The sequence below is a fragment of the Microcaecilia unicolor genome, chromosome 5 (genome assembly GCF_901765095.1).
Source record: "Microcaecilia unicolor chromosome 5, aMicUni1.1, whole genome shotgun sequence".
Lineage (NCBI taxonomy): Eukaryota > Metazoa > Chordata > Amphibia > Gymnophiona > Siphonopidae > Microcaecilia > Microcaecilia unicolor.
The window spans coordinates 46488913-46510153 of NC_044035.1; the positions used below are offsets into that span (position 1 = coordinate 46488913).

Below are 21241 nucleotides of genomic sequence, written 5' to 3' on the forward strand. Positions count from 1 at the left end.
TTCTATATGGAGAGGAATGGAATTAACTTCTTTTCCTATGCAGGCAACATAACCCTGTATTTTCCCTTTCATAAAGACTGATCACGCTTTCCAAAAATACTAGGACTAGGGGGCATGCGATGAAGCTACAATGTAGTAAATTTAAAACGAATCGGAGAAAAGTTTTCTTCACTCAACATGTAATTAAACTCTGGAATTCGTTGCCAGAGAATGTGGTAAAGGCAGTTAGCTTAGCAGAGTTTTAAAAAGGTTTGGACGACTTCCTAAAGGAAAAGTCCATAGACCGTTATTAAATGGACTTGGGGAAAATCCACTATTTCTGGGATAAGCAGTATAAAATGTTTTGTACATTTTTGGGATCTTGCCGGGTATTTGTGACCTGGATTGGCCACTGTTGGAAACAGGATGCTGGGCTTGATGGACCTTTGGTCTTTCCCAGTATGGCAATACTTATGTACTTATGTATTTATTTATTTGTTGCGTTTGTATCCCACATTTTCCCACCTATTTGCAGGCTCAATGTGGCTTACAATTTTCCGTCATGGCATTCGCCATGTTAACAGTGAGAAGTATCATATGCAGGTGGAAAGTATATAAGCAAGAGGTAACACAGCTCAATTGGTGAAATCCTAAAGAGTAAAAGCTCATTGTAGGGGAGGAAAGGCATCAGAAGATGAGTAACTAGTATGGGGGTGGAATACATGTTATGTAAATTCCATGATAACTCCAAAGAAGCCAGTCAGATTGCTCTACTCCTTATTTATCGCCTGCCAGGAGCCTGGAATAAGGTCGAACATACCATACTGGAGGCCATTTATCCATCATGTCCCAATTTCCTAGAGTAGTTGTCCTGGGAGATCTAAACTTACACCTAGAGAATGAAGCGGATACCAATGCTCATATCTTTAAATTATTCTTGAAAATAAATGACCTCAACATGATCAGGGAAGGTCCAACCATGAGCAAGGACATGCATTAGACTTGCTCACTACCTATCCCACCAACCTAATTGGCTCACCCAAATGGAAGACTATACCATGGTCTGATCACTTCCAAATAAATTTCACCATTAATGAGCCAGACCAAACATCAACCTTTTAAACTAATAACCTCCAGAGAAAAAGTCATGAATCCAGCTTCTGGATCAAGTTAAAAGATTCCCTTACCCATGAAATCCCTACATAAGAATCGATAAAATCTATCTGGGCCAATAAAGTCAAAACAGCATTGGATAAAATAGCTCCAATTACTACCAGAAAGGTCAAAACAGTTTGAAAATCTCCCTGGTTCTCCGAACAGCTTTAGCTTTCTCAACTGAAACAGAAATGTTGAAACCTTGAAAAGCAATGGCGAAAAAGCAAAGCTACTGATGATAGATTTAACTGAAAACTCACCTTTCGTCACCATAAACTAAAAGTAGTCAACCTCAAATATTATAGCAGCTTAGTTGGCCGAGAAACCCTTGACAATAAAAAACTGTTCACTCTAGTTAGAAGTCTAACCTCCACCTACACTACTGATAAAATGCATCAAACATGTCCCTCCACTCAAGAACTAGCAGACTATTTTGAGAACAAGATCAATCAAACCAGATCTGACATAGCTAAAAGCAATCCAACAGATGAAAACTTCACAGTCAATGATTCAGGAGCTTGTTTCAGCTCAGACCCAATTCAGGGAACTAATGCAAACCAAATATGGGAAGCTTTTCAATTGCTATCGATCGAAGACATTAAATCACTGCTACAAAAATGCTCACATTCGCATTGCTCCCTAGACCCCTGCCCGGAATTCCTGTTCCAAACCACACCATCGGAGGTCATCCAATAGCTAACAGATTCCCTTAATGAGCTGCTAGACTCAGGTTCTCTCCCTTTAGATATGGGCAAAATCGTTCTTACACCACTACTGAAGGGCTCACGGTTAGATATAACCTCTACAGCAAATTACTGCCCAAATTACTGCCCAGTGGCAAGCATATCACTCTTTACAAAAAATGCTGGAACCCTATGTTAGCAAACAATTTTCCAAATATCTGGCCATATTTTCTACCTTAAACCAGTCCCAATTCGGAGTCAGACCTGCACTTAGCACCAAAACCCTGCTTTTAGTGCTAACAACATACCTATGTAATGGTAATCAAGTACTACTACTTCAGTTCGACATCTCATTCAATGCAGTGTATCACATAATGCTACTTGAACGTCTGAATCAGATAGGAATAACTGGACCAGTCCTCAAATAGTTCAACAAATTCCTCTCAAACTGAAGGTACATTGTAAAACTAAACAAACATCTTTCCAACTACTGGAGCTGCGCTTTCTCTTATCCTGTTTAGTATCTTCATGTCTTCTCTCAGCTCAATACACCTGGGATTAGGAGAGCTGCTTCTATCATACACGGACAACATCATAACCCTTCTTCCTCTGGCATCTCCACACCAAGATCCAACCTGATTGGTAACAACCAGAATGAACACTATTCAGACTTGGGCTCTGAAAAATTGAAACTGAATGCGCAAAAGACTAAGATCCTTTGGTTCCAGAATCAAGGAGTGGAGATCCCAATGTCAATAACACTATCCAACGACAGAACCTTCCCAGTTGAATCAGAAGCTAAAATATTTGGGGTCCTTCTAGACTCCTCCCTATCATTCTCATCCCACATCAACCAACTATAGAAGAAAACAATGTTTAAAATAAGACAACTACAACTAATCAGGTCATTCTTTGATCAAACCGCCTATGCACTATTGATCCAAATGCTGATCCTACCACATCTGGACTACTGTAATGTCCTATTTTTTTACATTATGGTTAAATATACAGTGCAATCCACTTAAGTGCAAGGGTCTGGGACCAAAGAAATACATGCAGTTAACCGGAGCGTGCACTTAACCGTTGTGACACAAAGAAGCTTGATATTTGATTAACATATGTACAGTAGTTTATTATACCTACAGTATACAGTCTCTGTTAACTGACGTTATACAGTCTCCATTAACTGACGTTAGGCTTACTTGAAGTAATCAGTCATAGTCCTCTGTACACTACTGTGTCTGTGAGTTCCACAGACTACGTCTGCCAGACGGTAAAAACTGTCACAGCACTGACATCCAGTGGCCTCCAGATAGGCCCGCACGGTGTTGAGACTCTCCAGCGCTCTTGCAAAAGTGGCAGTAGGAGGTTGTTGAATTTCGTCAGCATGTGCCTCGCTGCTCATTTCATCATTCGTTTCATCATCAGCTTTTGCCTGCGTGTAGGCGCATATCTCAACATCAGTGATGTCGTCAGCTGTTTGTAGATCGTAATCAACAGCTACATAGTGATGAAAATCCTCTTCAGTAACACCGGCTGGGATGTCAATAGCCTGTTCATCTGACATGTTTGCAACAGCTGCATCTGTTTCATCCCTCTCCACATCCTTAACAAAGCTTGCCCGCTTGTAGCAGTTCAGAATGGTTGCCTGTGTAACATGACTCCAGGGTTCTTTATGCATATGTAGGGAATCCAACAATGATAGATTACGAGCCAGTTCAACAGCACGTTTATCCTTCCCAGTCTGGTCATCCATACTGCTCATCAGATGACGTAGCACAAGAGCCCGATAATGTTGTTTGAAATTGGCTGTTATGCCCTGATCCATAGGTTGGATCAGGGAGGCAGTGTTTGGTCGCAGGAAGACCACCTTGACGTTAGACAGCCTGACATCATCACTGTGTGCAGCACAATTATCACAAAGCAACAAAATCTGACGCTTTTGTACCCGCATTCTAGTGTCTAACTTCTTTAGCCACTGCTTCCAAATTTCCCCAGTCATCCATGAATTTGCGTTAGCCTGTTATGACACAGGAACTCGCTTAACATTCCTGAAGCAATGGGGCTGTTTACTCTTTCCAATGACGAGTGGTTCCAACTTTTCACTCCCATCCATATTGCAGCAAAGGAGGATCAGCAGTTGGTCCTTCAACGTTTTATTTCCTGTAGTTTCGGCTTGTTTGAATGCAAGTGTTCCATCAAGAATCGCTCGCCAGTACAGACTGTTTTCGTCAGCACTGAAAACGTCACGAGGTGCAAACTCGTTCAAGATGGTAGGAAGAACTGAAACAACCCAATTTTCAGCACCAAAGTCATCAGCGTCTTGTTTTTCACCATGCTGTTTCTTGAATTTTATGTTGTTCCTCTCCTTCCATCTTTCCAACCATCCAACAGTGGCTTTGAATTCAATTAGTCCAAGACTTTCAGCTAGCTGATTAGCTTTCTCCATAAGCAGTGGACCACTGACAGGAAACTGTCTGCTCCTGACTTGAGAAAACCACCGAAGAGCATCTTCTACATCCTCAGCTTTTCCCGCCCGTTTACGTTTTCTGTGTGGATTTGTATTGTTTTGCCAGTCTTCCAGAAGCTGATCTTTCTGCTTCAAGATACGTGAAATTTGACTGGGATTGATAACATGTTCTTTAGCAACAGATGCTTGACTTTGTTTGTTTTCTAATTTTTTAAGAACTTCTATTCGTTCAGCCAGTGTTAAAGTCTTACAGTTGCACGACGATGACTCCAGTGTACACTCTAACAACTTTCTTTCGCTTATTCTTCCTGTGGCAGTTAACCAATGAGATTTCAAATTTATCACCCCTTTGTCACGTGCCAATCGGCTTCCATATTCCGTGCGTGCACTTATGCGGAGTCTTTCCTGCAGAGGAGCAGTCTTAAACCATGCATATAAGCGAATCTTACACTTACCAGTGGTGCGCTAAACCGAAGTTTGTCCCCATAGAAACTGATGGTGCCAAAAACGGCACCGAAGTACGGCATGCAGTTAAACAGAGCATGCGCTTATCCGAAGTGCACTTAAATGGAGTGCACTGTATATATAAAAAGAATCAAACCTACAGATCATCAGAGCACAGCAGCAAAATTAATTTTCAGACTGAATAAATACACTAGCGTTATGTTATATCTTATAAAACTACACTGGTTACCCATAGCTAAAAAAATTAGGTTTAAAGTTCCCTATCTAATCTTTCAAATTCTGCAAGGCGCTAACCTCCGAACTGCTGATTAACATCTCATCTGTTTACATCGTTCACTCCAATTGATCTTAGCCCCACTATTCTACAAGGGCATCCGATTTCAGAAGATCTTCAACTTGTTCTTCCCGGTATCAGGGATCACATTATGGAACTCTGGCTATTAGATCAGAGCTCAACTACCTCAGCTTCCATAAGAGGCTAAAAACCTTCCTCTTCCCAAAAACTGATAATATAACAATCACCACTCTTCAGGCCCCTGAAAGACCATAGAACTATTAAATGTAATACCTATCACACTCACACATAATAGTGCTATATTACATTGCACTTAACCAACAAGATTGTACCCACCTCAATGTCCTACTTATAATATTGTATCAACTTCTGTCCCACTGATGATGTAAACTGCACTGATGATGTGAACCCTAAACAGGGGATATTAGCGGTATATAAGACCTAAACTGAATTGAATTGAAAGAGATAAGGGCCATGTCTCCCTCCTAATGCAAGTGTTGATAGACAGAGAAAGAAGTGAAGGGAAGGCGTTGGGAGATGAGTGCTTCATCCCCAGGATGCCGCCATATCTCAGTGAGAGAAAAGAGCTGAGAATGTGAAGCGAGAATTGCACTATAGATTGCAGAGATCTTAGTTCTAAGGGATCTACAGTTAAAGAGGACTACCAAAAGCAAGGATGGGGGAACTGTAAAAGGCAGAGGGGGAGAATTAGATGGCCAGAGGGAGCTGGTGCAAGGAAGAAGATACCAGCAATAGCTCCAGTACATTAGAATGGGGTGAGAGAGGAAGGCCATAAGAAAATGAAAAGTAAAAGCCAGGAAAATAGAGAACTTGGGATAAGGAAATATAAGGGAAAGAGGGTCCAGATTACAGCCGCCCCAAGGAGTTTGCCCAAAATACTTTCTTGATCAATAAACTGATATGTGATTCCAATATTCGCAAAGGATCCAAAATAACTCCCAATACTTTCAGAGAAGATTCAAAATGGCAGGTTGATGCTGGCTTGGGTACTATCTAGCAAAGCCAAGGGGGCCTGTAAGGACACTTGTTCAGGCTACATCCTGATTAGTTTTTGGTTGCTATTTGGATTGTTGTAGCCAGTGCACTTTTTCCAGTGAAAAAGGTGCCGGTACTCAAATGCTAGGCCACTCTTCAGGGGTGGGGGTAATCACTGAGGGACCCTCCCCACAATAGCCAGGCCCCCTGCAACCAGTCACAGAACCTATGACAAGGCAGAATTGGTGTGTAGAGCCTGAGCTCTTTCATTAAAGCTTGGGGACCATGTGTCAATTTTAGCAGACAATGGAAAAGGTGCCGGTACTCAGTTCCCCCAAGTACCCCCTCAAAAAAAGCCCTGGTTGTAGCTATCTGGATTGTGGTAGAGAGAGAATGAAGTATAGTATCCTCTATGGTCACTATTTTACCAATAACTCATGCTATTTTTGCACAGGTCACATTTTATGCAATGAGACCTAAGGGGGGATTCATCAAGGTGCGGTAAAAAAAAAAAATCACCTTTTACTGCACCTTGCTATCCTGTGGGATTCAGCAACATGTGGTATCACAATACTTATTCCCACCTAAAAAAGTACGATAAAATAAACACTGTAAAGACAAATCTAAAAGAACTGAAAATAATTTCTCATTTTTCCCTGCAGTTTAAAGGTTGTAGTCTTACCCTCCTCCACTGATGATGTGAGAGTTAGTTAGAACAAATCGACATACATCATCTTGATGAGCAGAAAAGATGGCCACTGGCTGGCGATGCAGGCCATTATTATCAGAACGAAGCTGATAAGCCCGGATATCTTTTGCTTGAGATATGTATAACCGCTCACCATCTAACTGGATCCAAGGCATTAAGCTAGAAGACATGAAGAAATGCAGAGATATGTATGAACTTACAAATATCAACATTCGCTACGCATCCAAAAACATTTTCATCATCTTTACATTACAATCACATCTTCAATCCTCACTGTTAAGTCAAATCATTTTGGTGGCCAATAGAAAACTTGTAAGTAATCTAGAAGTTTATTTTAAAGTTAAAAGACTTGTAGGTTTACAGGTTTAAAATTGCTAAAGTTTGTGTTCCAGTTTTGTGATGCGCTCTGTGTGTTTACCACTTTCCGGTGAATTCCATAAAGAACAATTTGCATTTTAGCAGCAATTTTTTAGTTTAGATTTAGCACACAACTTTTCATTGATAGTTCAAGGTTAGTTATAGTCAGGTAGAGCATTCTCTGGAAAATGTACAATCTGAAGGCAGAGCTGGATTAAGGCATAGGCAAACTAGGCACATGCCCAGGGCCCAAAAGTTTAAGGTGGCCCTGTCAGATGTGTTCAAGTGCCAATTGTCTGGATTTTTTTTCAGGAGTCTAAAAATTTGTAAACTACCTGTCTCAAAGCCAGAAGAATGGCTTAAGTGTGTGGATATTTTTCAGAGTTTAGTCCACTACAGGTCTCCAAAATTCCTCCCTTCCAGTGCAGAGGCTGTGGTAGGATCCAGCCAATGGGAAGGCTTCTAGTCACTGGAAGGATGGGCTGAGCTGCAAGGAATGTGGGAGAACAGGGTTGCCAACTCCATGGTTTTCCCGCAGACTTGGGTGGATTTTTTGAGCTGCCCGTGGGCATTTTCTGACAGTCACGAGTTGTGACTTTTTGGGCGGGTTTTTTTTTTTGTTTGTTTGTTTTTTTGGACAGCCACTACGGTTGGGTTCTGGCTCTGTCTCTGTCATCCTATTGGTCAAATTTGAAGCCGGAATGACTGATAAGGAATCCTGGTAGTTTGTGTGTTGGGTCTGTGAGTGCTTTCTGGGAACTGTGGGACCACTGGAAGTGTGACTCCAGTAACCTAGAAATCACTGGGGATAATTCGAGAGCAGGAGACTCACCAAGAGGCGGTTGTGACCCAGTCGGTGGGAAGAGGGTGCTAGTGTAGAGCACCTGAGCTGTGCTGGGGTAGATACTAAGTGGCCGCAGGGTAACCCCAGGTGGGTGGCTAGGCATTTCGTGACAGACCAAAATAAGAAAATAGTCTGGTTCAAAGCATCTCCTTACACGTCGTAAGTTACACATGTCATAAAAAGCCTTTTGTGTTAAGATTATTGATCTGTGTTTGTAATGTTAGATTTGCATCAATAAAAACTCCTATATTCTTATAGAACATAAAAAGTCATATCCAGTATTATTAATTACTAGTAAAAAAGGCCCATTTCTGTTAGAAATGAAACGGGCGCTAGCAAGGTTATATTCATATGTTGATTGTTGTTAACCAAACAGTTCATAGTAAAGTGCTATAATGAGATGAGCTGCAGGCCCCCCACCCTTCCATCTGAGCTGCAGGCCCCCTCCTTCCATCCGAGGTGCAGGCCCCCTCCTTCCGTCCGAGGTGCAGGCCCCCACCCTTCCATCTGAGCTGCAGGCCCCCTCCTTCCATCCGAGGTGCAGGCCCCCTCCTTCCGTCCGAGGTACAGGCCCCCTCCTTCCGTCCGAGGTGCAGGCCCCCATCCTTCCGTCCGAGGTGCAGGCCCCCACCCTTCCATCTGAGCTGCAGGCCCCCTCCTTCCGTCCGAGGTGCAGGCCCCCATCCTTCCGTCCGAGGTGCAGGCCCCCATCCTTCCGTCCGAGGTGCAGGCCCCCTTTTGTTTGGAGTACCAGACCCCCGTGCGTTTGCCTCAGAGTTTGTAGAGATACAGTGTGACAGAGAGTGTGTGTGTGGAACTGAGTTCCATGACTCCCTCCTTCCCTTGCTCTCCTTCTGTCTGAGGTGCAGGCCCCGCCCCCTCCCTCACTCTTCGGTCCGACTTGAAGACAGGAAACAGTGAAGTTAGCGATGGTGCCCTCCCTCCTTACCATTGTTCCGTATTTCAGTGCGATGGCCAGCACAGCAGTAACTGTGGAGGGAGGCTGTTCAGCGCGTCAGTGCCGTCACCATTGTTCCCTATTTGAACGCGAAGGCCAGCTGAGCGGTAAGTGTGGATGGAGGCTGTTCAGCGCATCACTGCCGGCACCGGTGTTCCATGTCTCGAGCCTTTTCTGTTTTCTTTTTGGCGGTCAACTATTTTCGTGAGGCAGTTGTGGGGGGGGGGGGGGGGTAGAGGATCAGTTGTGAGGTTTGTTTTTTCCTCTGGGTTTACGGCATAATGGGTCCAGTGATGTCAGCTGGGGCTTCAGAGCCCAGCGAAGAAAGTTACGGACACAGGCAGGCAGGCAGGCTCATAGAACGTTGGAGGAGAGAATTATTATATCTACACTGTTCTCCTCATCACTAACTGAACTGCAGATAAGCATAAATTTCGTCTTCTCCATATTCAGTCGCAATTTATGCAAGCTCATCCAACTTTCCAAAGTATGTAAAACATTATGAATTAAGGGGGCATTTTACAAAGCCACACTAGCGTTTTTAGCTCACAGTAAAAATCAGCTGGCGGTAAATGATGGGACGCCCATAGGAATATAATGGGCATCTCAGTGTTTACCACCAATTGATTTTTACTGTGAGCTAAAAACACTAGTGTGGCTTTGTAAAAGACCCCCTAAATTTATATGTGCAGAAACCATAGAATCAATGGGGATTAACAATGTAAAATTGTCTGCATAACTGTAAAAATAAATATCTAATTTCTCTAAACAATAACCCAAAGAATGCACATAGATAATTAAAAAGAGTAGGATATAAAGGTGATCCCTGTGGGACGCCACAAACATTAGACCAATTCTCTGAAAACATATCCCCTAATCAATCTAATCTAACTTGTTGTGTAAGAAAGGTTTTAAAGCAATTGTGGACATTACCTATTATTCCCATATTCTCTAATACGGGTAATAAAATCTTGTGATCTACTAAAATCAAAAGTACTTGATAAGTCAAGTTGTAGGATTAAGGCTTTTCTTCCCTCTCCCAATAGTCAACGAACCCTGTCTAACAATGAACAGAGTACTGTCTCAGTGCTAAAGGTAGACCTAAATCCGGATTGAGATGGATGCAAGATGTCATACTGATAAAGATAATCTGCAAGTCGCATAGCTACCAATCCTTCCAATAATTTAACAAAAAAAGGAATGGATAAAATATGACTATTATTCATGGTAGACTGTAATAAATCTTTGCTATTTTTTTATAATAATAGAAGTAATTATAATTTTGACAAGATCAGAGGAAAAAATTCCAGCCGCCAGTGTTGATTGCAACCAATTAAATAGTAGACTCTTAAAATAAGGTTAAGCAGTTTTCATAAAACATACGAGGGACACATATCCAGTACACAATGAGAAGTAACAATTTTTTTTAAGAGAATATTCACAGTGGGCCAAGATATTAGTAAAAAGTCTGTCCAGATTTTATCAACAGGGGTCTGAGAAATATGAGTACAGAAACTTTCACAATCTGATGTAATACCACCAAATTGATCTCTTAAAGATGAAATTTTAGTTTGAAAATATACTTCTAACTGAATAGCTGATGGTCTCATGTCCCTATCTGTTTTTAAACACAATTCAGTGTTAGTTAAATCAGATAGTACTTTAAATAATGCCTTAATATCCAAAGATTTACCATTAACCAGTCTGGAACAATATTCCCTCCTTTTCATCATAAGCGTTTTATTATATTCTTTATTAGCTAATCTCCAATTTTCCTTATTAATAGAAGACAGCTTCCACCCCAAAAAATATCTTTTTATGGGTTTTACAATGAAAATTAACAAGTACAAACAATGTTGAACACAGTGAAAGTTAACATTATCATTATTTTATACTGATTATCATAGAAATAAGCAGTGGATTTTCCCCAAGTCCATTTTAATAATGGCTGATGGACTTTTCTTTTCGAAAGCTATCTAAACCTATTTTTAAACCCCACTAAGCTAACTGCTTTTACTACATTCTCTTGCAACAAATTCCAGAGTTTAATTACACGTTGAGTGAAGAAATATTTTCTATGATTCGTTTTAAATTTACTACTTTGTAGCTCCATTGCGTGCCCCCTAGTCCTAGTATTTTTGGAAAGAGTAAACAAGCATTGTGACCTGGGTAGGCTGTAAATAGAGAAACAAAAAAGCAACACTGGGCCTTCAGGATTGAGATGATCAAAGTCTCTTGTTTATTAATTGGCGTTTTTTTAGACTGACAGCGTTGTCCATGCTGATCAGGCTCTTGGAGCAATTGAGACTCCATTCCACATCAAAGGTGCTACACTGTGACAGTACCACCTACAATTTTTTGATCAGGATTAGCTGACCCCTGAGGCAGGCGCCAGTGCGCCGAAATACGGCCCGTGTCGGGTCTATCCGTCAATTAATAAACAAGAGACTTTGATCATCTCAATCCTGAAGGCCCAGTGTTGCTTTTTTGTTTCTGTATTATTTTGTATGCTGTTTTACCCTCTCTTTTGTGTCCAGGCTGTAAATAGAAACATTACTGGCTCATGCCTTTGGGGGTCACATGCTTTCTTCAGCTCCAATAATGGGGTTTCAGCCATGAAAAGCTTAACAAGTGGTGATAGAAGTGATTATGGGATAAATATTATATATGAGGAAAACCATGGCTATTAGTTACCAAAATTTATGACAATTTTCATAGGGAGATTTTGAACAATGGCCCAGCAAACAGAAGCAGAGGGTTCAGGGATGGGGGAGACAAGAGGATGGAAAGCGGTGGAAAACTGGGAAAAAAGTTTTGGAACCTCTTTTAGTACATGCCTGTTATGAGAAAAACCTACTAAAGTTTTTCAGTTGTTGCTATCCTTTAAACTGCTGGTTCCCAATAAAGACAAATGTATAAAAAGTCATCATAAGTGCCTATGTGCCTTTACAAAGCTGGCAATCAAAACAAGCTCCAGAAGTGCACAAATGGCCTGCTCTGAAGGAGTAAATGTGTGCAGATACTCTCTGCAAGTACTTGTATATTTTATAAAATAAATACACACAGAAATCACAATTCTGCCCCAGCTTAGCCCCTGAAAGGCCTATACCAGTGTTTCCCAAGTCCGGTCCTGGAGTACCTCTTGCCAGTCAGGTTTTCGAGATATCCACAATGAATATGCATGAAAGAGATTTGTATATAATGGAGGTACTGTATGTAAATCAAGTTCATGCATATTCACTGTGGAAACCCTGAAAACCTGACTGGCAAGGGATATTCCAGAACCAGACTTTGGAAATACTGGTCTATAATGTACATGTTCTGCATAAAAGTAAGCGCACTTTTTCCATGAACGACTTTTTGCACACACATACCTGTGCAGCACAGTTTTATAAGAGCCATTTTGTTGTGTAAAACAAGCTTACACACAGAAAAAGTTTATAAAACTACCCCCCTTCAATGAGAAGCAGCAAGATATGATTATTATGAATAGCCACTTACTTGCATTTCCATTTGAGCAGCGTTTCCCTGCGGCAGCGTCCTTTTCTCCAGTTCTGAGAGACTTTCACTCTCTCTTTTACGGAAATTCCAGAAACTCTGTTAAAAAAAAAAAAAAAGACAATGCAAATAAATCATCATGAAAAACACTATCAAAAGGACATAACAGTAGAACTAATCGTAGAAAATATTTCTTCACTCAATGTGTAATTAAACTCTGGAATTCATTGCCAGAGAATGTGGTAAAACCAATTAGCACAGCATGGTTTAAAAAAGTATGGATAATTTCCCAAAAGTCTATACGTCATTATTAAGATGGATTTAGGAAAACCCACTACTTTTTTTCCTAGGATAAGCAGCAAGAAATCTGTTTTACTCGTTTGGTATATTGCCAGGTGATCTGGATTGACCACTGCTGGAAACAGGATACTGGGCTGGATGGACCTTTGGTCTGTCCTACTATTGTAACACTTATGTTCTTATGACATGAAATCATGCTTTATGACTGTGGGGCTCATTTTCGAAAGAGAAAAACGTCTACTAAAAAGTGGCATAAAGCAACATTTGGATGTTTTTCTCACAAAAATGTCCAAATCAGTATTTTCAAAACCTATTTTTCAGACATTTTCTATGTTGTTCTTCTGCAATGCATCCAAATCTCAAGGGGTGCATCAGGGGCATGTTAAGGGTGGGATTTGGGTGTTCCTAAGACTTGGACATTTTTCAGCCATAATGGAACAAAACCAAAACGTCTAGGGCCGAAACTTAAATGTTTTGGCACAAAATGGTTCCCTAAATGACCACTGGAGGAAATCAGGTGTGACCTCCCAATACCACCCCCCCCCCCCCAGTGGTCACTGATCCCCTCCCACCCTCCAAAAATGTGAATAAAAATATGACTTACCAGCCTCTATGACAGCCTCAGATGTTAAAGTCAGGTCTATTAGAGCAGCATGCAGGTCCCTGGACTAGTGTAGTGGTCAATGCACTGCACTATGGAGTGGGGGACTTAGGTCCCTATCGCCCTCCGCCTGTCACACTTGTGGTTGAAACTGTGATCCCTCCAAAAGTCACCAAAACCCTACTGTACCCAAATATAGGTGTCCCCTTCACCCATAAGGGCTCTTGTAGTGGTGTACAGAGGGGGGACAGTGAGTTTTGGGTGTGCTTTAGAGGCCTTAGGGGACAAGATAAGGGAGCAAAGGTGAGATGTGCACCTGAGAGCATTTTCATGAAGTGTACAGAAGTGCCCTCTCGGATGCCTCATTGCTCACCTGGGATGTCTGGGGGACCAGTCTACTAAAAATGCTAGCTCCTCCTATATCCCAACGGCATGAATCTCTACGTTTTGAACTTACTTGTTTTGTTTTGTTTTTTTTGGGGGGGGGGGGGAGGGTTCAAAAATGGACCAAAAAACAAAACGTCCAAAGCACAAAACCTTGTTTGAAACAGTATTTTTGAGGAAAAAAAGATGGACGTTTTTTCTTTTCCGAAAAGGACTTTCTTTCCTATTGGGATTTTGGACGTTTTGTGCAAAATGTCCAAATTTGGACTTAGATGTCATATCGAAAAATGGCCCTCTTTTGTTCAACACTGGGCCTCTTATCAAGATGCGCTAGCACTTCCTGCATGGCAAAGCCAACGAAGCCCATTCAAAGTCAATGGGCTTTGTCGGAATTGCCACAGTAGGGACCGCTAGTGTGGTTTGATAAAAGAGGCCCATTGATTGCAAATATTGGGCCTTATTAAATAAAAGTTTATTCCCATAGCCACATACACTAACCTATAAGCAAGAACTTTGTTTTATCTCTGTTGAATTTCAAAGAATGAGTATTAATCCATGTTTCCAAAAGTGAAATACATTATTTTATTCTGATTGGTTGTTCCTGTTGTCTGAGCAGCTGGAAGCAGAATCATTATATCATTGGCATAGCTGAATACCTTAAAGACAGCTGAAACCATTACATGGCCTAGTGATGACATCAAAATATTAAATAATGTTGGTAATAAGGGGGATCTTGCGGGACCCTGCAGCAAGCACTCCAAGACTCTGATAGATTCTTCATAAATTTCACACTATAGGTCCTAGTGGTGAGAAGACCCTCAAAACCATGACAGCACATTACCACCTACTACTACTACTTAACATTTCTAGAGCGCTACTAGGGTTACGCAGCGCTGTACAAATTAACGAATAAGGACGGTCCCTGCTCAGAAGAGCTTACAATCTAAAGGACGAAATGTCAAGTTGGGGTAGTTGAGATTTCCTGAGAAGAGGTGTAGTAATTAGGTGCCGAAGGCGACATTGAAGAGGTGGGCTTTGAGCAATGATTTGAAGATGGGTGTAAAACGTCCAAACTCTGACTTAGACGTTCCATCGAAAATGCCCCTCCACCGAAAATGCCCCTCTACGTAACTTTGTAAGTCTAAGTGCTTGGAAAATATGGTTCAATATCAACAGGACAACAGAAAACATAGAAGAAAGAAAAAAGAGAGAATGAAATATTTAAAAATATTTACAAACTGCACAATTACTGCCAGTCCACCCCAACTCCTAGATGTTTAAGAAAGCTAGGGAAAACTGCTGGGTCTTTAGCAAGGCCCTAAATCTTGGATAGGACTGTTCAGCATGGAGTTCTATGGGAAGGGAATTCCATGAGGTTTGGATGATACAGAAGAATGCTGAGTGGCGAGTGGACTCCAAGCAAAAACAATGGACGGGGGGGGGGGGGGGGGGGGGGGGGGGGGAAGTGACAAACGATGGGTCAAGGCTGAGCACAGAGCATGAGATGGAGTATAAGGGGTAAGAAGAAAAGCAGGGTAAGAAGGGATTCCAGCATGAAGCCTCTTGTACGTTAAGGTAAGAATTTTAAAGTGAAAACAAAAGGAAATTGAGAGTAACATGGTCAGACCTGTGGGCATGTAAAAATAACCAGATTGTGGTATTTTGGTCTATATTACAAGATGACTTGACTGGAATGACAAAGTGGCAGACCCTATTGCTTACTATTAATAAAATTTCATCATGTGATGGGTTACAATTTTTTCTGCAATAAAATGTAACTTTTCATTCTTCTCTGTCACCTCAAGTTAATTTTCTTATCCTAGCCCACTTTGGTGTGCCCAGAGAAAGAAGTAGCAACCTAATAATTACAATACTAGACTGAGAACCAGGGAAGCTAGGTTCTAATCCCACTATCACTCTTTATGATCTTGGACAAGTGGCTTAACCCTTCATTGTCCAGTACCAATTTAGACTGTAAGCCCTCTGTGGCCAGGAAAATACCTACTGTACCTGAATATTACTAGCCTAGAGCTATTACTGAAACAAACCTTTTCCAGAGATGCGAAGGCGGTAGAACGAGAGGACATGAAATGAGATTGACGGGGGGCAGACTCAAGAAAAATGTCAGGAAGTATTTTTTCACGGAGAGAGTAGTGGATGCTTGGAATGCCCTCCCACGGGAGGTGGTGGAAATGAAAATGGTAACGGAGTTCAAACATGCGTGGGATAAACATAAAGGAATCCTGTTCAGAAGAAATGGATCCTAAGGAGCTTAGCCGAGATTGGGTGGCAGAGCCGGTGGCGGGAGGCAGGGATGGTGCTGGACAGACTTATACCGTCTGTGCCAGAGCCGGTGGTGGGAGGCGGGACTGGTGGTTGGGAGGCGAGGATAGTGCTGGGCAGACTTATACGGTCTGTGCCAGAACCGGTGGTGGGAGGCGGGGCTAGTGGTTCGGAGGCGGGGCTAGTGCTGGGCAGACTTATATGGTCTGTGCCCTGAAAAGGACAGGTACAAATCAAGGTAAGGTATAAACAAAAAGTAGCACATATGAGTTTACCTTGTTGGGCAGACTGGATGGACCGTGCAGGTCTTTTTCTGCCGTCATCTACTATGTTACTATGTGTAAGCTAAACTACAAAATCTCTTCACTTCACCTAAAAAGCTAAAACACAAAATCTCTTCACTTCACCTAAAAAGCTAAAACATCACGCTCTCCATGAATATTTAACCACTAAAATCTCTGTTAAATAAAATTACAAAAGCTTCCAAACTTTCTTTTTGTTACAGGTTTCATCCTTTCAGTTTGGCCAGAGCCCAGATATATTTGTTTCCTCAGTGGAATCCAGCGGTAGTGTTAACCCAAACCATGCTACACAAGCTGTCAAACTCAGCCAAAAGGCCAGAAAAGGACTTCCCTCACCTCACAGCTTGGTCTATTCACTTGCTATTAATCAAACAAACAGACCATGAATAAAAACTTACCAAGAATATATTACCAAAGTTAAAACTTCCCAGTTTATCCTGTCCTTATGAGGAGAATGCCACAGACTACCAAGATCCACTTATCGCTACAAGTCGTCTCTTGTATTATTTTATTACTCAAACTACTTGAACGACCGGAACATTACACTACCAGTGGTTCCCAAATCTGATCCTGGAGGCACCCCAGCCAGTCATGTGTTCAGAATATCCACAATGAATATTTATGAGATAGATCTACATGCAATGTGATTGCAAATCTCTCTCATGAATATTCATGATGGATATCCTGAAAACCTGACTGGCTGGGGTGCCTCTAGGACCAGGTTTGGGAATCACTGGACTAACCTATCACAGTTAATATATTCCAAAATGTTTGCTTCAGACTGCAAACTTTTCAGCTAGAACTGATGGAGAACATTGAGATTTTCCTCCAGAAACCTAAATAATATCATAATTGTCTAGCAAGCAGATAAATTCAGGTCTTTCAGAGCTGTCAGGCTATCCAGTTCAACAAGAAAAGACTTTCTAGCTAGTCCTGATTTTTAACTTGTATCCCAAAGCAGTTATTTGCAGTCCCTAATCCCTGATTCTACCCATTAGAATCAGTGTTGGAGGTCCCATAATGCACCATGCGGTTGTCTGAAATTCAGGATTGGCCAAAACTGAGTTTCAGGGGAGAGGTAACTTAGTATCTCTGCATCTGCTAACGCTAGTACACAAATGCATGACCCTTATCCTCATTTACAGGATCGCTCGTTTAGACGTTCCGAGCGTAATGCAAGAAATAATAATAATAATAAAAACATTACAATTAAGGCATCCTTCAGAAGTATGAAAGCCAAAAAATATACAGAGGATTTTTTGTTTTTAATTTACAAATGTACTCGCAAGGACAGTGAAAAATCGAGCCCGTTCAGACCAGTAAACGCTCCGTCTCAGCCACACAGTTCTCACACATTTATTTACACTTGTAAGCTCGATTTCCTTTGAATTCTCTCACACCGCCTCGCGCCCAGCTGGCGTTTCCCTTTTCGAGAATAGCAGGCACTTTAGGTAAACGCCGTCTCCAGGTGCCGCGTTGCTGCGCATTAGCAACCACGCAATTGGCGTCCGCTCGCAAAGCCTGCCGGGCCAGCCGCTAGGCCGAGCTGCGTCTTGTCTGACAGGAGAAAGAGCTCGGCGCGCGCCTGTGTTGCCCTCACTTCACCCCCGTCAATAAAGCAAAGCAAACGAGCTTACGTGTCGGTGCCTTGCTGCGTGAAGCCGGAGTTAACACACCTCCGGGCTATCCTTCGCCACACGGTATCCTTTCCCGCGAAATGGCAAAGTTTGCGGCACACTTGGCTGAGCCTGCCCAGAGCCTGCGAGTCGAGGTAAGAGAAGATGAGGAGGAGGATTTCTTCGGGCAGGCCCAGAAGAGAGAACATGGCCAGGCCGCTGCCCGCCAGCGGTTTCTCCTGCCTCCCGGCACCTGTATCCTAAAGTTTGGAAGCGGCCGGCCTTCCTTCCCATGGTGTTTCTGAAACAGCAAGTCAGAAGTAGCTCGGAGCGGAAGCCATCATAATCGGAGCATTAGAGTCACATGGCCGGCAGCTGCCTGTCAATCAAAGCAGCAAACTGCACGTTGGAGAGCCGGATCAGATCGTGCTGCATTTATTCGGTGTACTGTTTATAAGATTAAGCCAAGTTTACATTCCAGTTGTAGATGCAATGTACCTTTGAACATTTTTTGAAAGCGATAGTGTTGGGATAAATGTATGTGTGTAAATATGCCTGTGTAAAACCTTTAAGCTTATTTTTCAAACACCTCCATACAAGGGCATAAAGCAAAAGCACAAATCATATAAGCTACCTTATGTTTGCTGCCCATGTAAAAATCTAGAATACACTTGCTTTGCTCGCCCACAGGCTTGTGGCTTACAAATGCTGTTTTAACATTTTTTTGTACATAAAACTGGTTATGGGTGCATAATTCTTTTAAAGAAATTATGTAGTGTTAATAATACAAGTGCTGTGGTACAAATTTTGTTTGAAGTATCAGACCTTTTTTCGTCCCTATTACTATCTCATTCTCGCTTTTAATAATTTCCAAGCCACTAAAACTAAAGTCTTAACTTAAAGATCCCTGGGTGTAAGACAGTTGCTGTATAGTGTATCCCTGGCATTTCCTCCATGCTTCTCTGATGGTGATCCATCAGTTCATCATGTGACATTAAGTTTGTCTCAACTCAAAGCCACATTTGTTGTCAGAGGGATAACTTGCTGGCTGCCATTTTCCCCAAAGCTTTCCCATTCTGTTTTAAAAAGTACACCTCCATGCTACTTTATTCTCACTTCTGTTGGTTGCAATGAATAGCATGCAGTACTGTTCAAATAGCCATCAACTTAACAAAAATGTATACACTTTCATGTTACACTGTTTCATATCTAACCTACAAATTATGCAGTTAATATGCACATGTCTTGTATAACTCCCATATTTATGGATAGTTTTGTTGTTAAATGTAATTCTTACATTGTTTTCTGTTTCTGGTGCTTACAGACTTTCTGCCCTAGAACAATCCAGTGAGAGAGAACTTGGGGTGGGGAGGAGGTTGGTCTTTATAGGTCTGAAGGGATCTGCAAGGGAGTACAGAATTCAGCACCATATCAAGCTATAGTTGCACCCTATGCAACTCACCCACCCTGCTGCCTGCCTGCTTTGCCATTACCAATGAGAGGAAACAGTGAAGTGAGCTGGTAGCAATTTTTGTGCCCTCTGCAACCACACTGCTTTTGATACAGTGCTGACAGCACTACGGACACAAAACATTTACCCATATACATTTTATATTTAAAAGCTGTTTTAAAATATGCAGTATTTGATGCTTACCAGTACTTTATCAGCCTGAAGTCATAAGTAGCAAAGAACTATATTGAAAGCAAAGTTTACAGATTTACAAATACTTCCAAAATAGGAAACAGGTTCTGGTGCCATTTTAGATAGCTTGCCTGATGCTTGAGTTCCCCATGTCTTGAAGTACTATTGACCTGGTGATCATCACTTGAAGGCTAATTGAGTCAAACATTAAACTACGACAAAATCAAATGGCCAGCCAAAGAATACACTTAGAAGTAGCTCCTGTCACAGGCGAGGACTGTTATATGTAGAATAAAATATAGAATGTTGGAAGGTTCCTTAAAGAAATACCTGAGAAGAGATGGTACAAACAAGGAGAGTTGATGGTTCAGATTTATAAAATAGAATCCCACCATATATCTAAGTTTCTTTCAGCCCCTACTAAGCAAATAGAGCAATCTAGACACTTTTTGTAAAATGCTGGATTAGCGATTGTGGCATAGGCCAGCCTGTGCATCAAATTTAGTTCGCAACACCGTTATTTATATTAAGTGTATGGTAGATTCTATAGTAATTGTCCATAATTTGTTATATCTTCCTTTAAAGGCTCTAGTCTTTACATTTTTGCACTGTACAAATTGTCTAGTAACTGACAGACTGATATGATCATGATAGCTTCTTAAAATTTAATGCCTTGTGTTTTTAGAATTTACACCACGTAAAATGTTATTTCTGTGTAATGCGGTTGCTTTGAGGGATTAAAACAGATCACTTGCTATACACTTCAGCTGTAAAAGCTGTTTCAATAACATCTCCTGTGATTTCACTTAAATAACATTTTTGTCTTTCTCAGTAATTTTAAAGAAAGGAAATTTTCATTAAAAGCAAGTACAAAAAAATGTCCATATTGTGTTAAATCCTGCATAAGATCAGGCAGCCTGAATGATACTTCAGTCTTCTTTAGTTGAAAGGATTAGCAGCCTACAAAAATTTGCACTCCGTTAAGGTATACTGATGTCCATTCACTGGCAAAGAGGTGAATTGTTTCGAGCTTATCTGTATATATGTGTTTCTTTTCATCATGAAAGACCTCCATGGAAACTGTTCAAAGTATTGCCCGAAGAGCACAGGAATGCTATAAAACTTATTAGCACAATTATTCCTCAATTGGAGAAGCTCAAAAGATTAACAAAAGAAAGGTAAAGCAGTGATGCTAAATTTGGTTATAAATGGAAACAAATTGTAATCACACTATTAAAATGAAGCAGGTGAGGAAGATGTAAGGCTTTGTTGGTAAAAAGAACAGGGATTTTTTTTTTTTTTGTAGCTGGAGCGCTGTCACCAGTAGCCAGCATTACTACAAATTATATCAGCAGAACTTGTCAACACCATCCAGTCTAATTATTCCCACTATGCTCCTCACCATGTCAAAAACTTTCCACTGTAAACAAAAACTGATGTCTACATTATTCTTATCCTAGGCCATGACCCTTCCCTTTGGTAATTTATAGAAATTGTCACAGCATTACAGGGTCTTTCATCTCTAGGACACAGTTTCAAACTGCAATTCAGGTGACCTGTGTAAAATGAGATATAGTATTGATCCATTTCTAGGGGCCAGGGCAGAAGCATTCACACCGTGGCTTCTGACAGATTTACTAGGAATCTCTGAATTCTGCTGCATACGATGTCACTGGACTTGTGCCAGAGATACAGTGAAAGACT

The 21241-nt window shown here is 41.4% G+C and overlaps 1 protein-coding gene across 1 annotated transcript in view; it reads right to left on the reverse strand.

Annotated features, from left to right (window-relative positions):
* FBXW4 (F-box and WD repeat domain containing 4) overlaps positions 1 to 20556 on the reverse strand; it is a 225023-nt gene extending 204467 nt beyond the window's left edge. Inside the window, exons 1-3 of the mRNA XM_030202853.1 lie at positions 17917 to 20556; positions 12413 to 12508; positions 6726 to 6911 (exon numbers count right to left, since the gene is read on the reverse strand). Of these exons, the coding sequence (XP_030058713.1) occupies positions 6726 to 6911; positions 12413 to 12508; positions 17917 to 18104 (470 nt within the window). The 5' untranslated portion in view covers positions 18105 to 20556. The remainder of the gene's footprint in view (positions 1 to 6725; positions 6912 to 12412; positions 12509 to 17916) is intronic.
* Between the last annotated feature and the right edge of the window lie 685 nt (positions 20557 to 21241).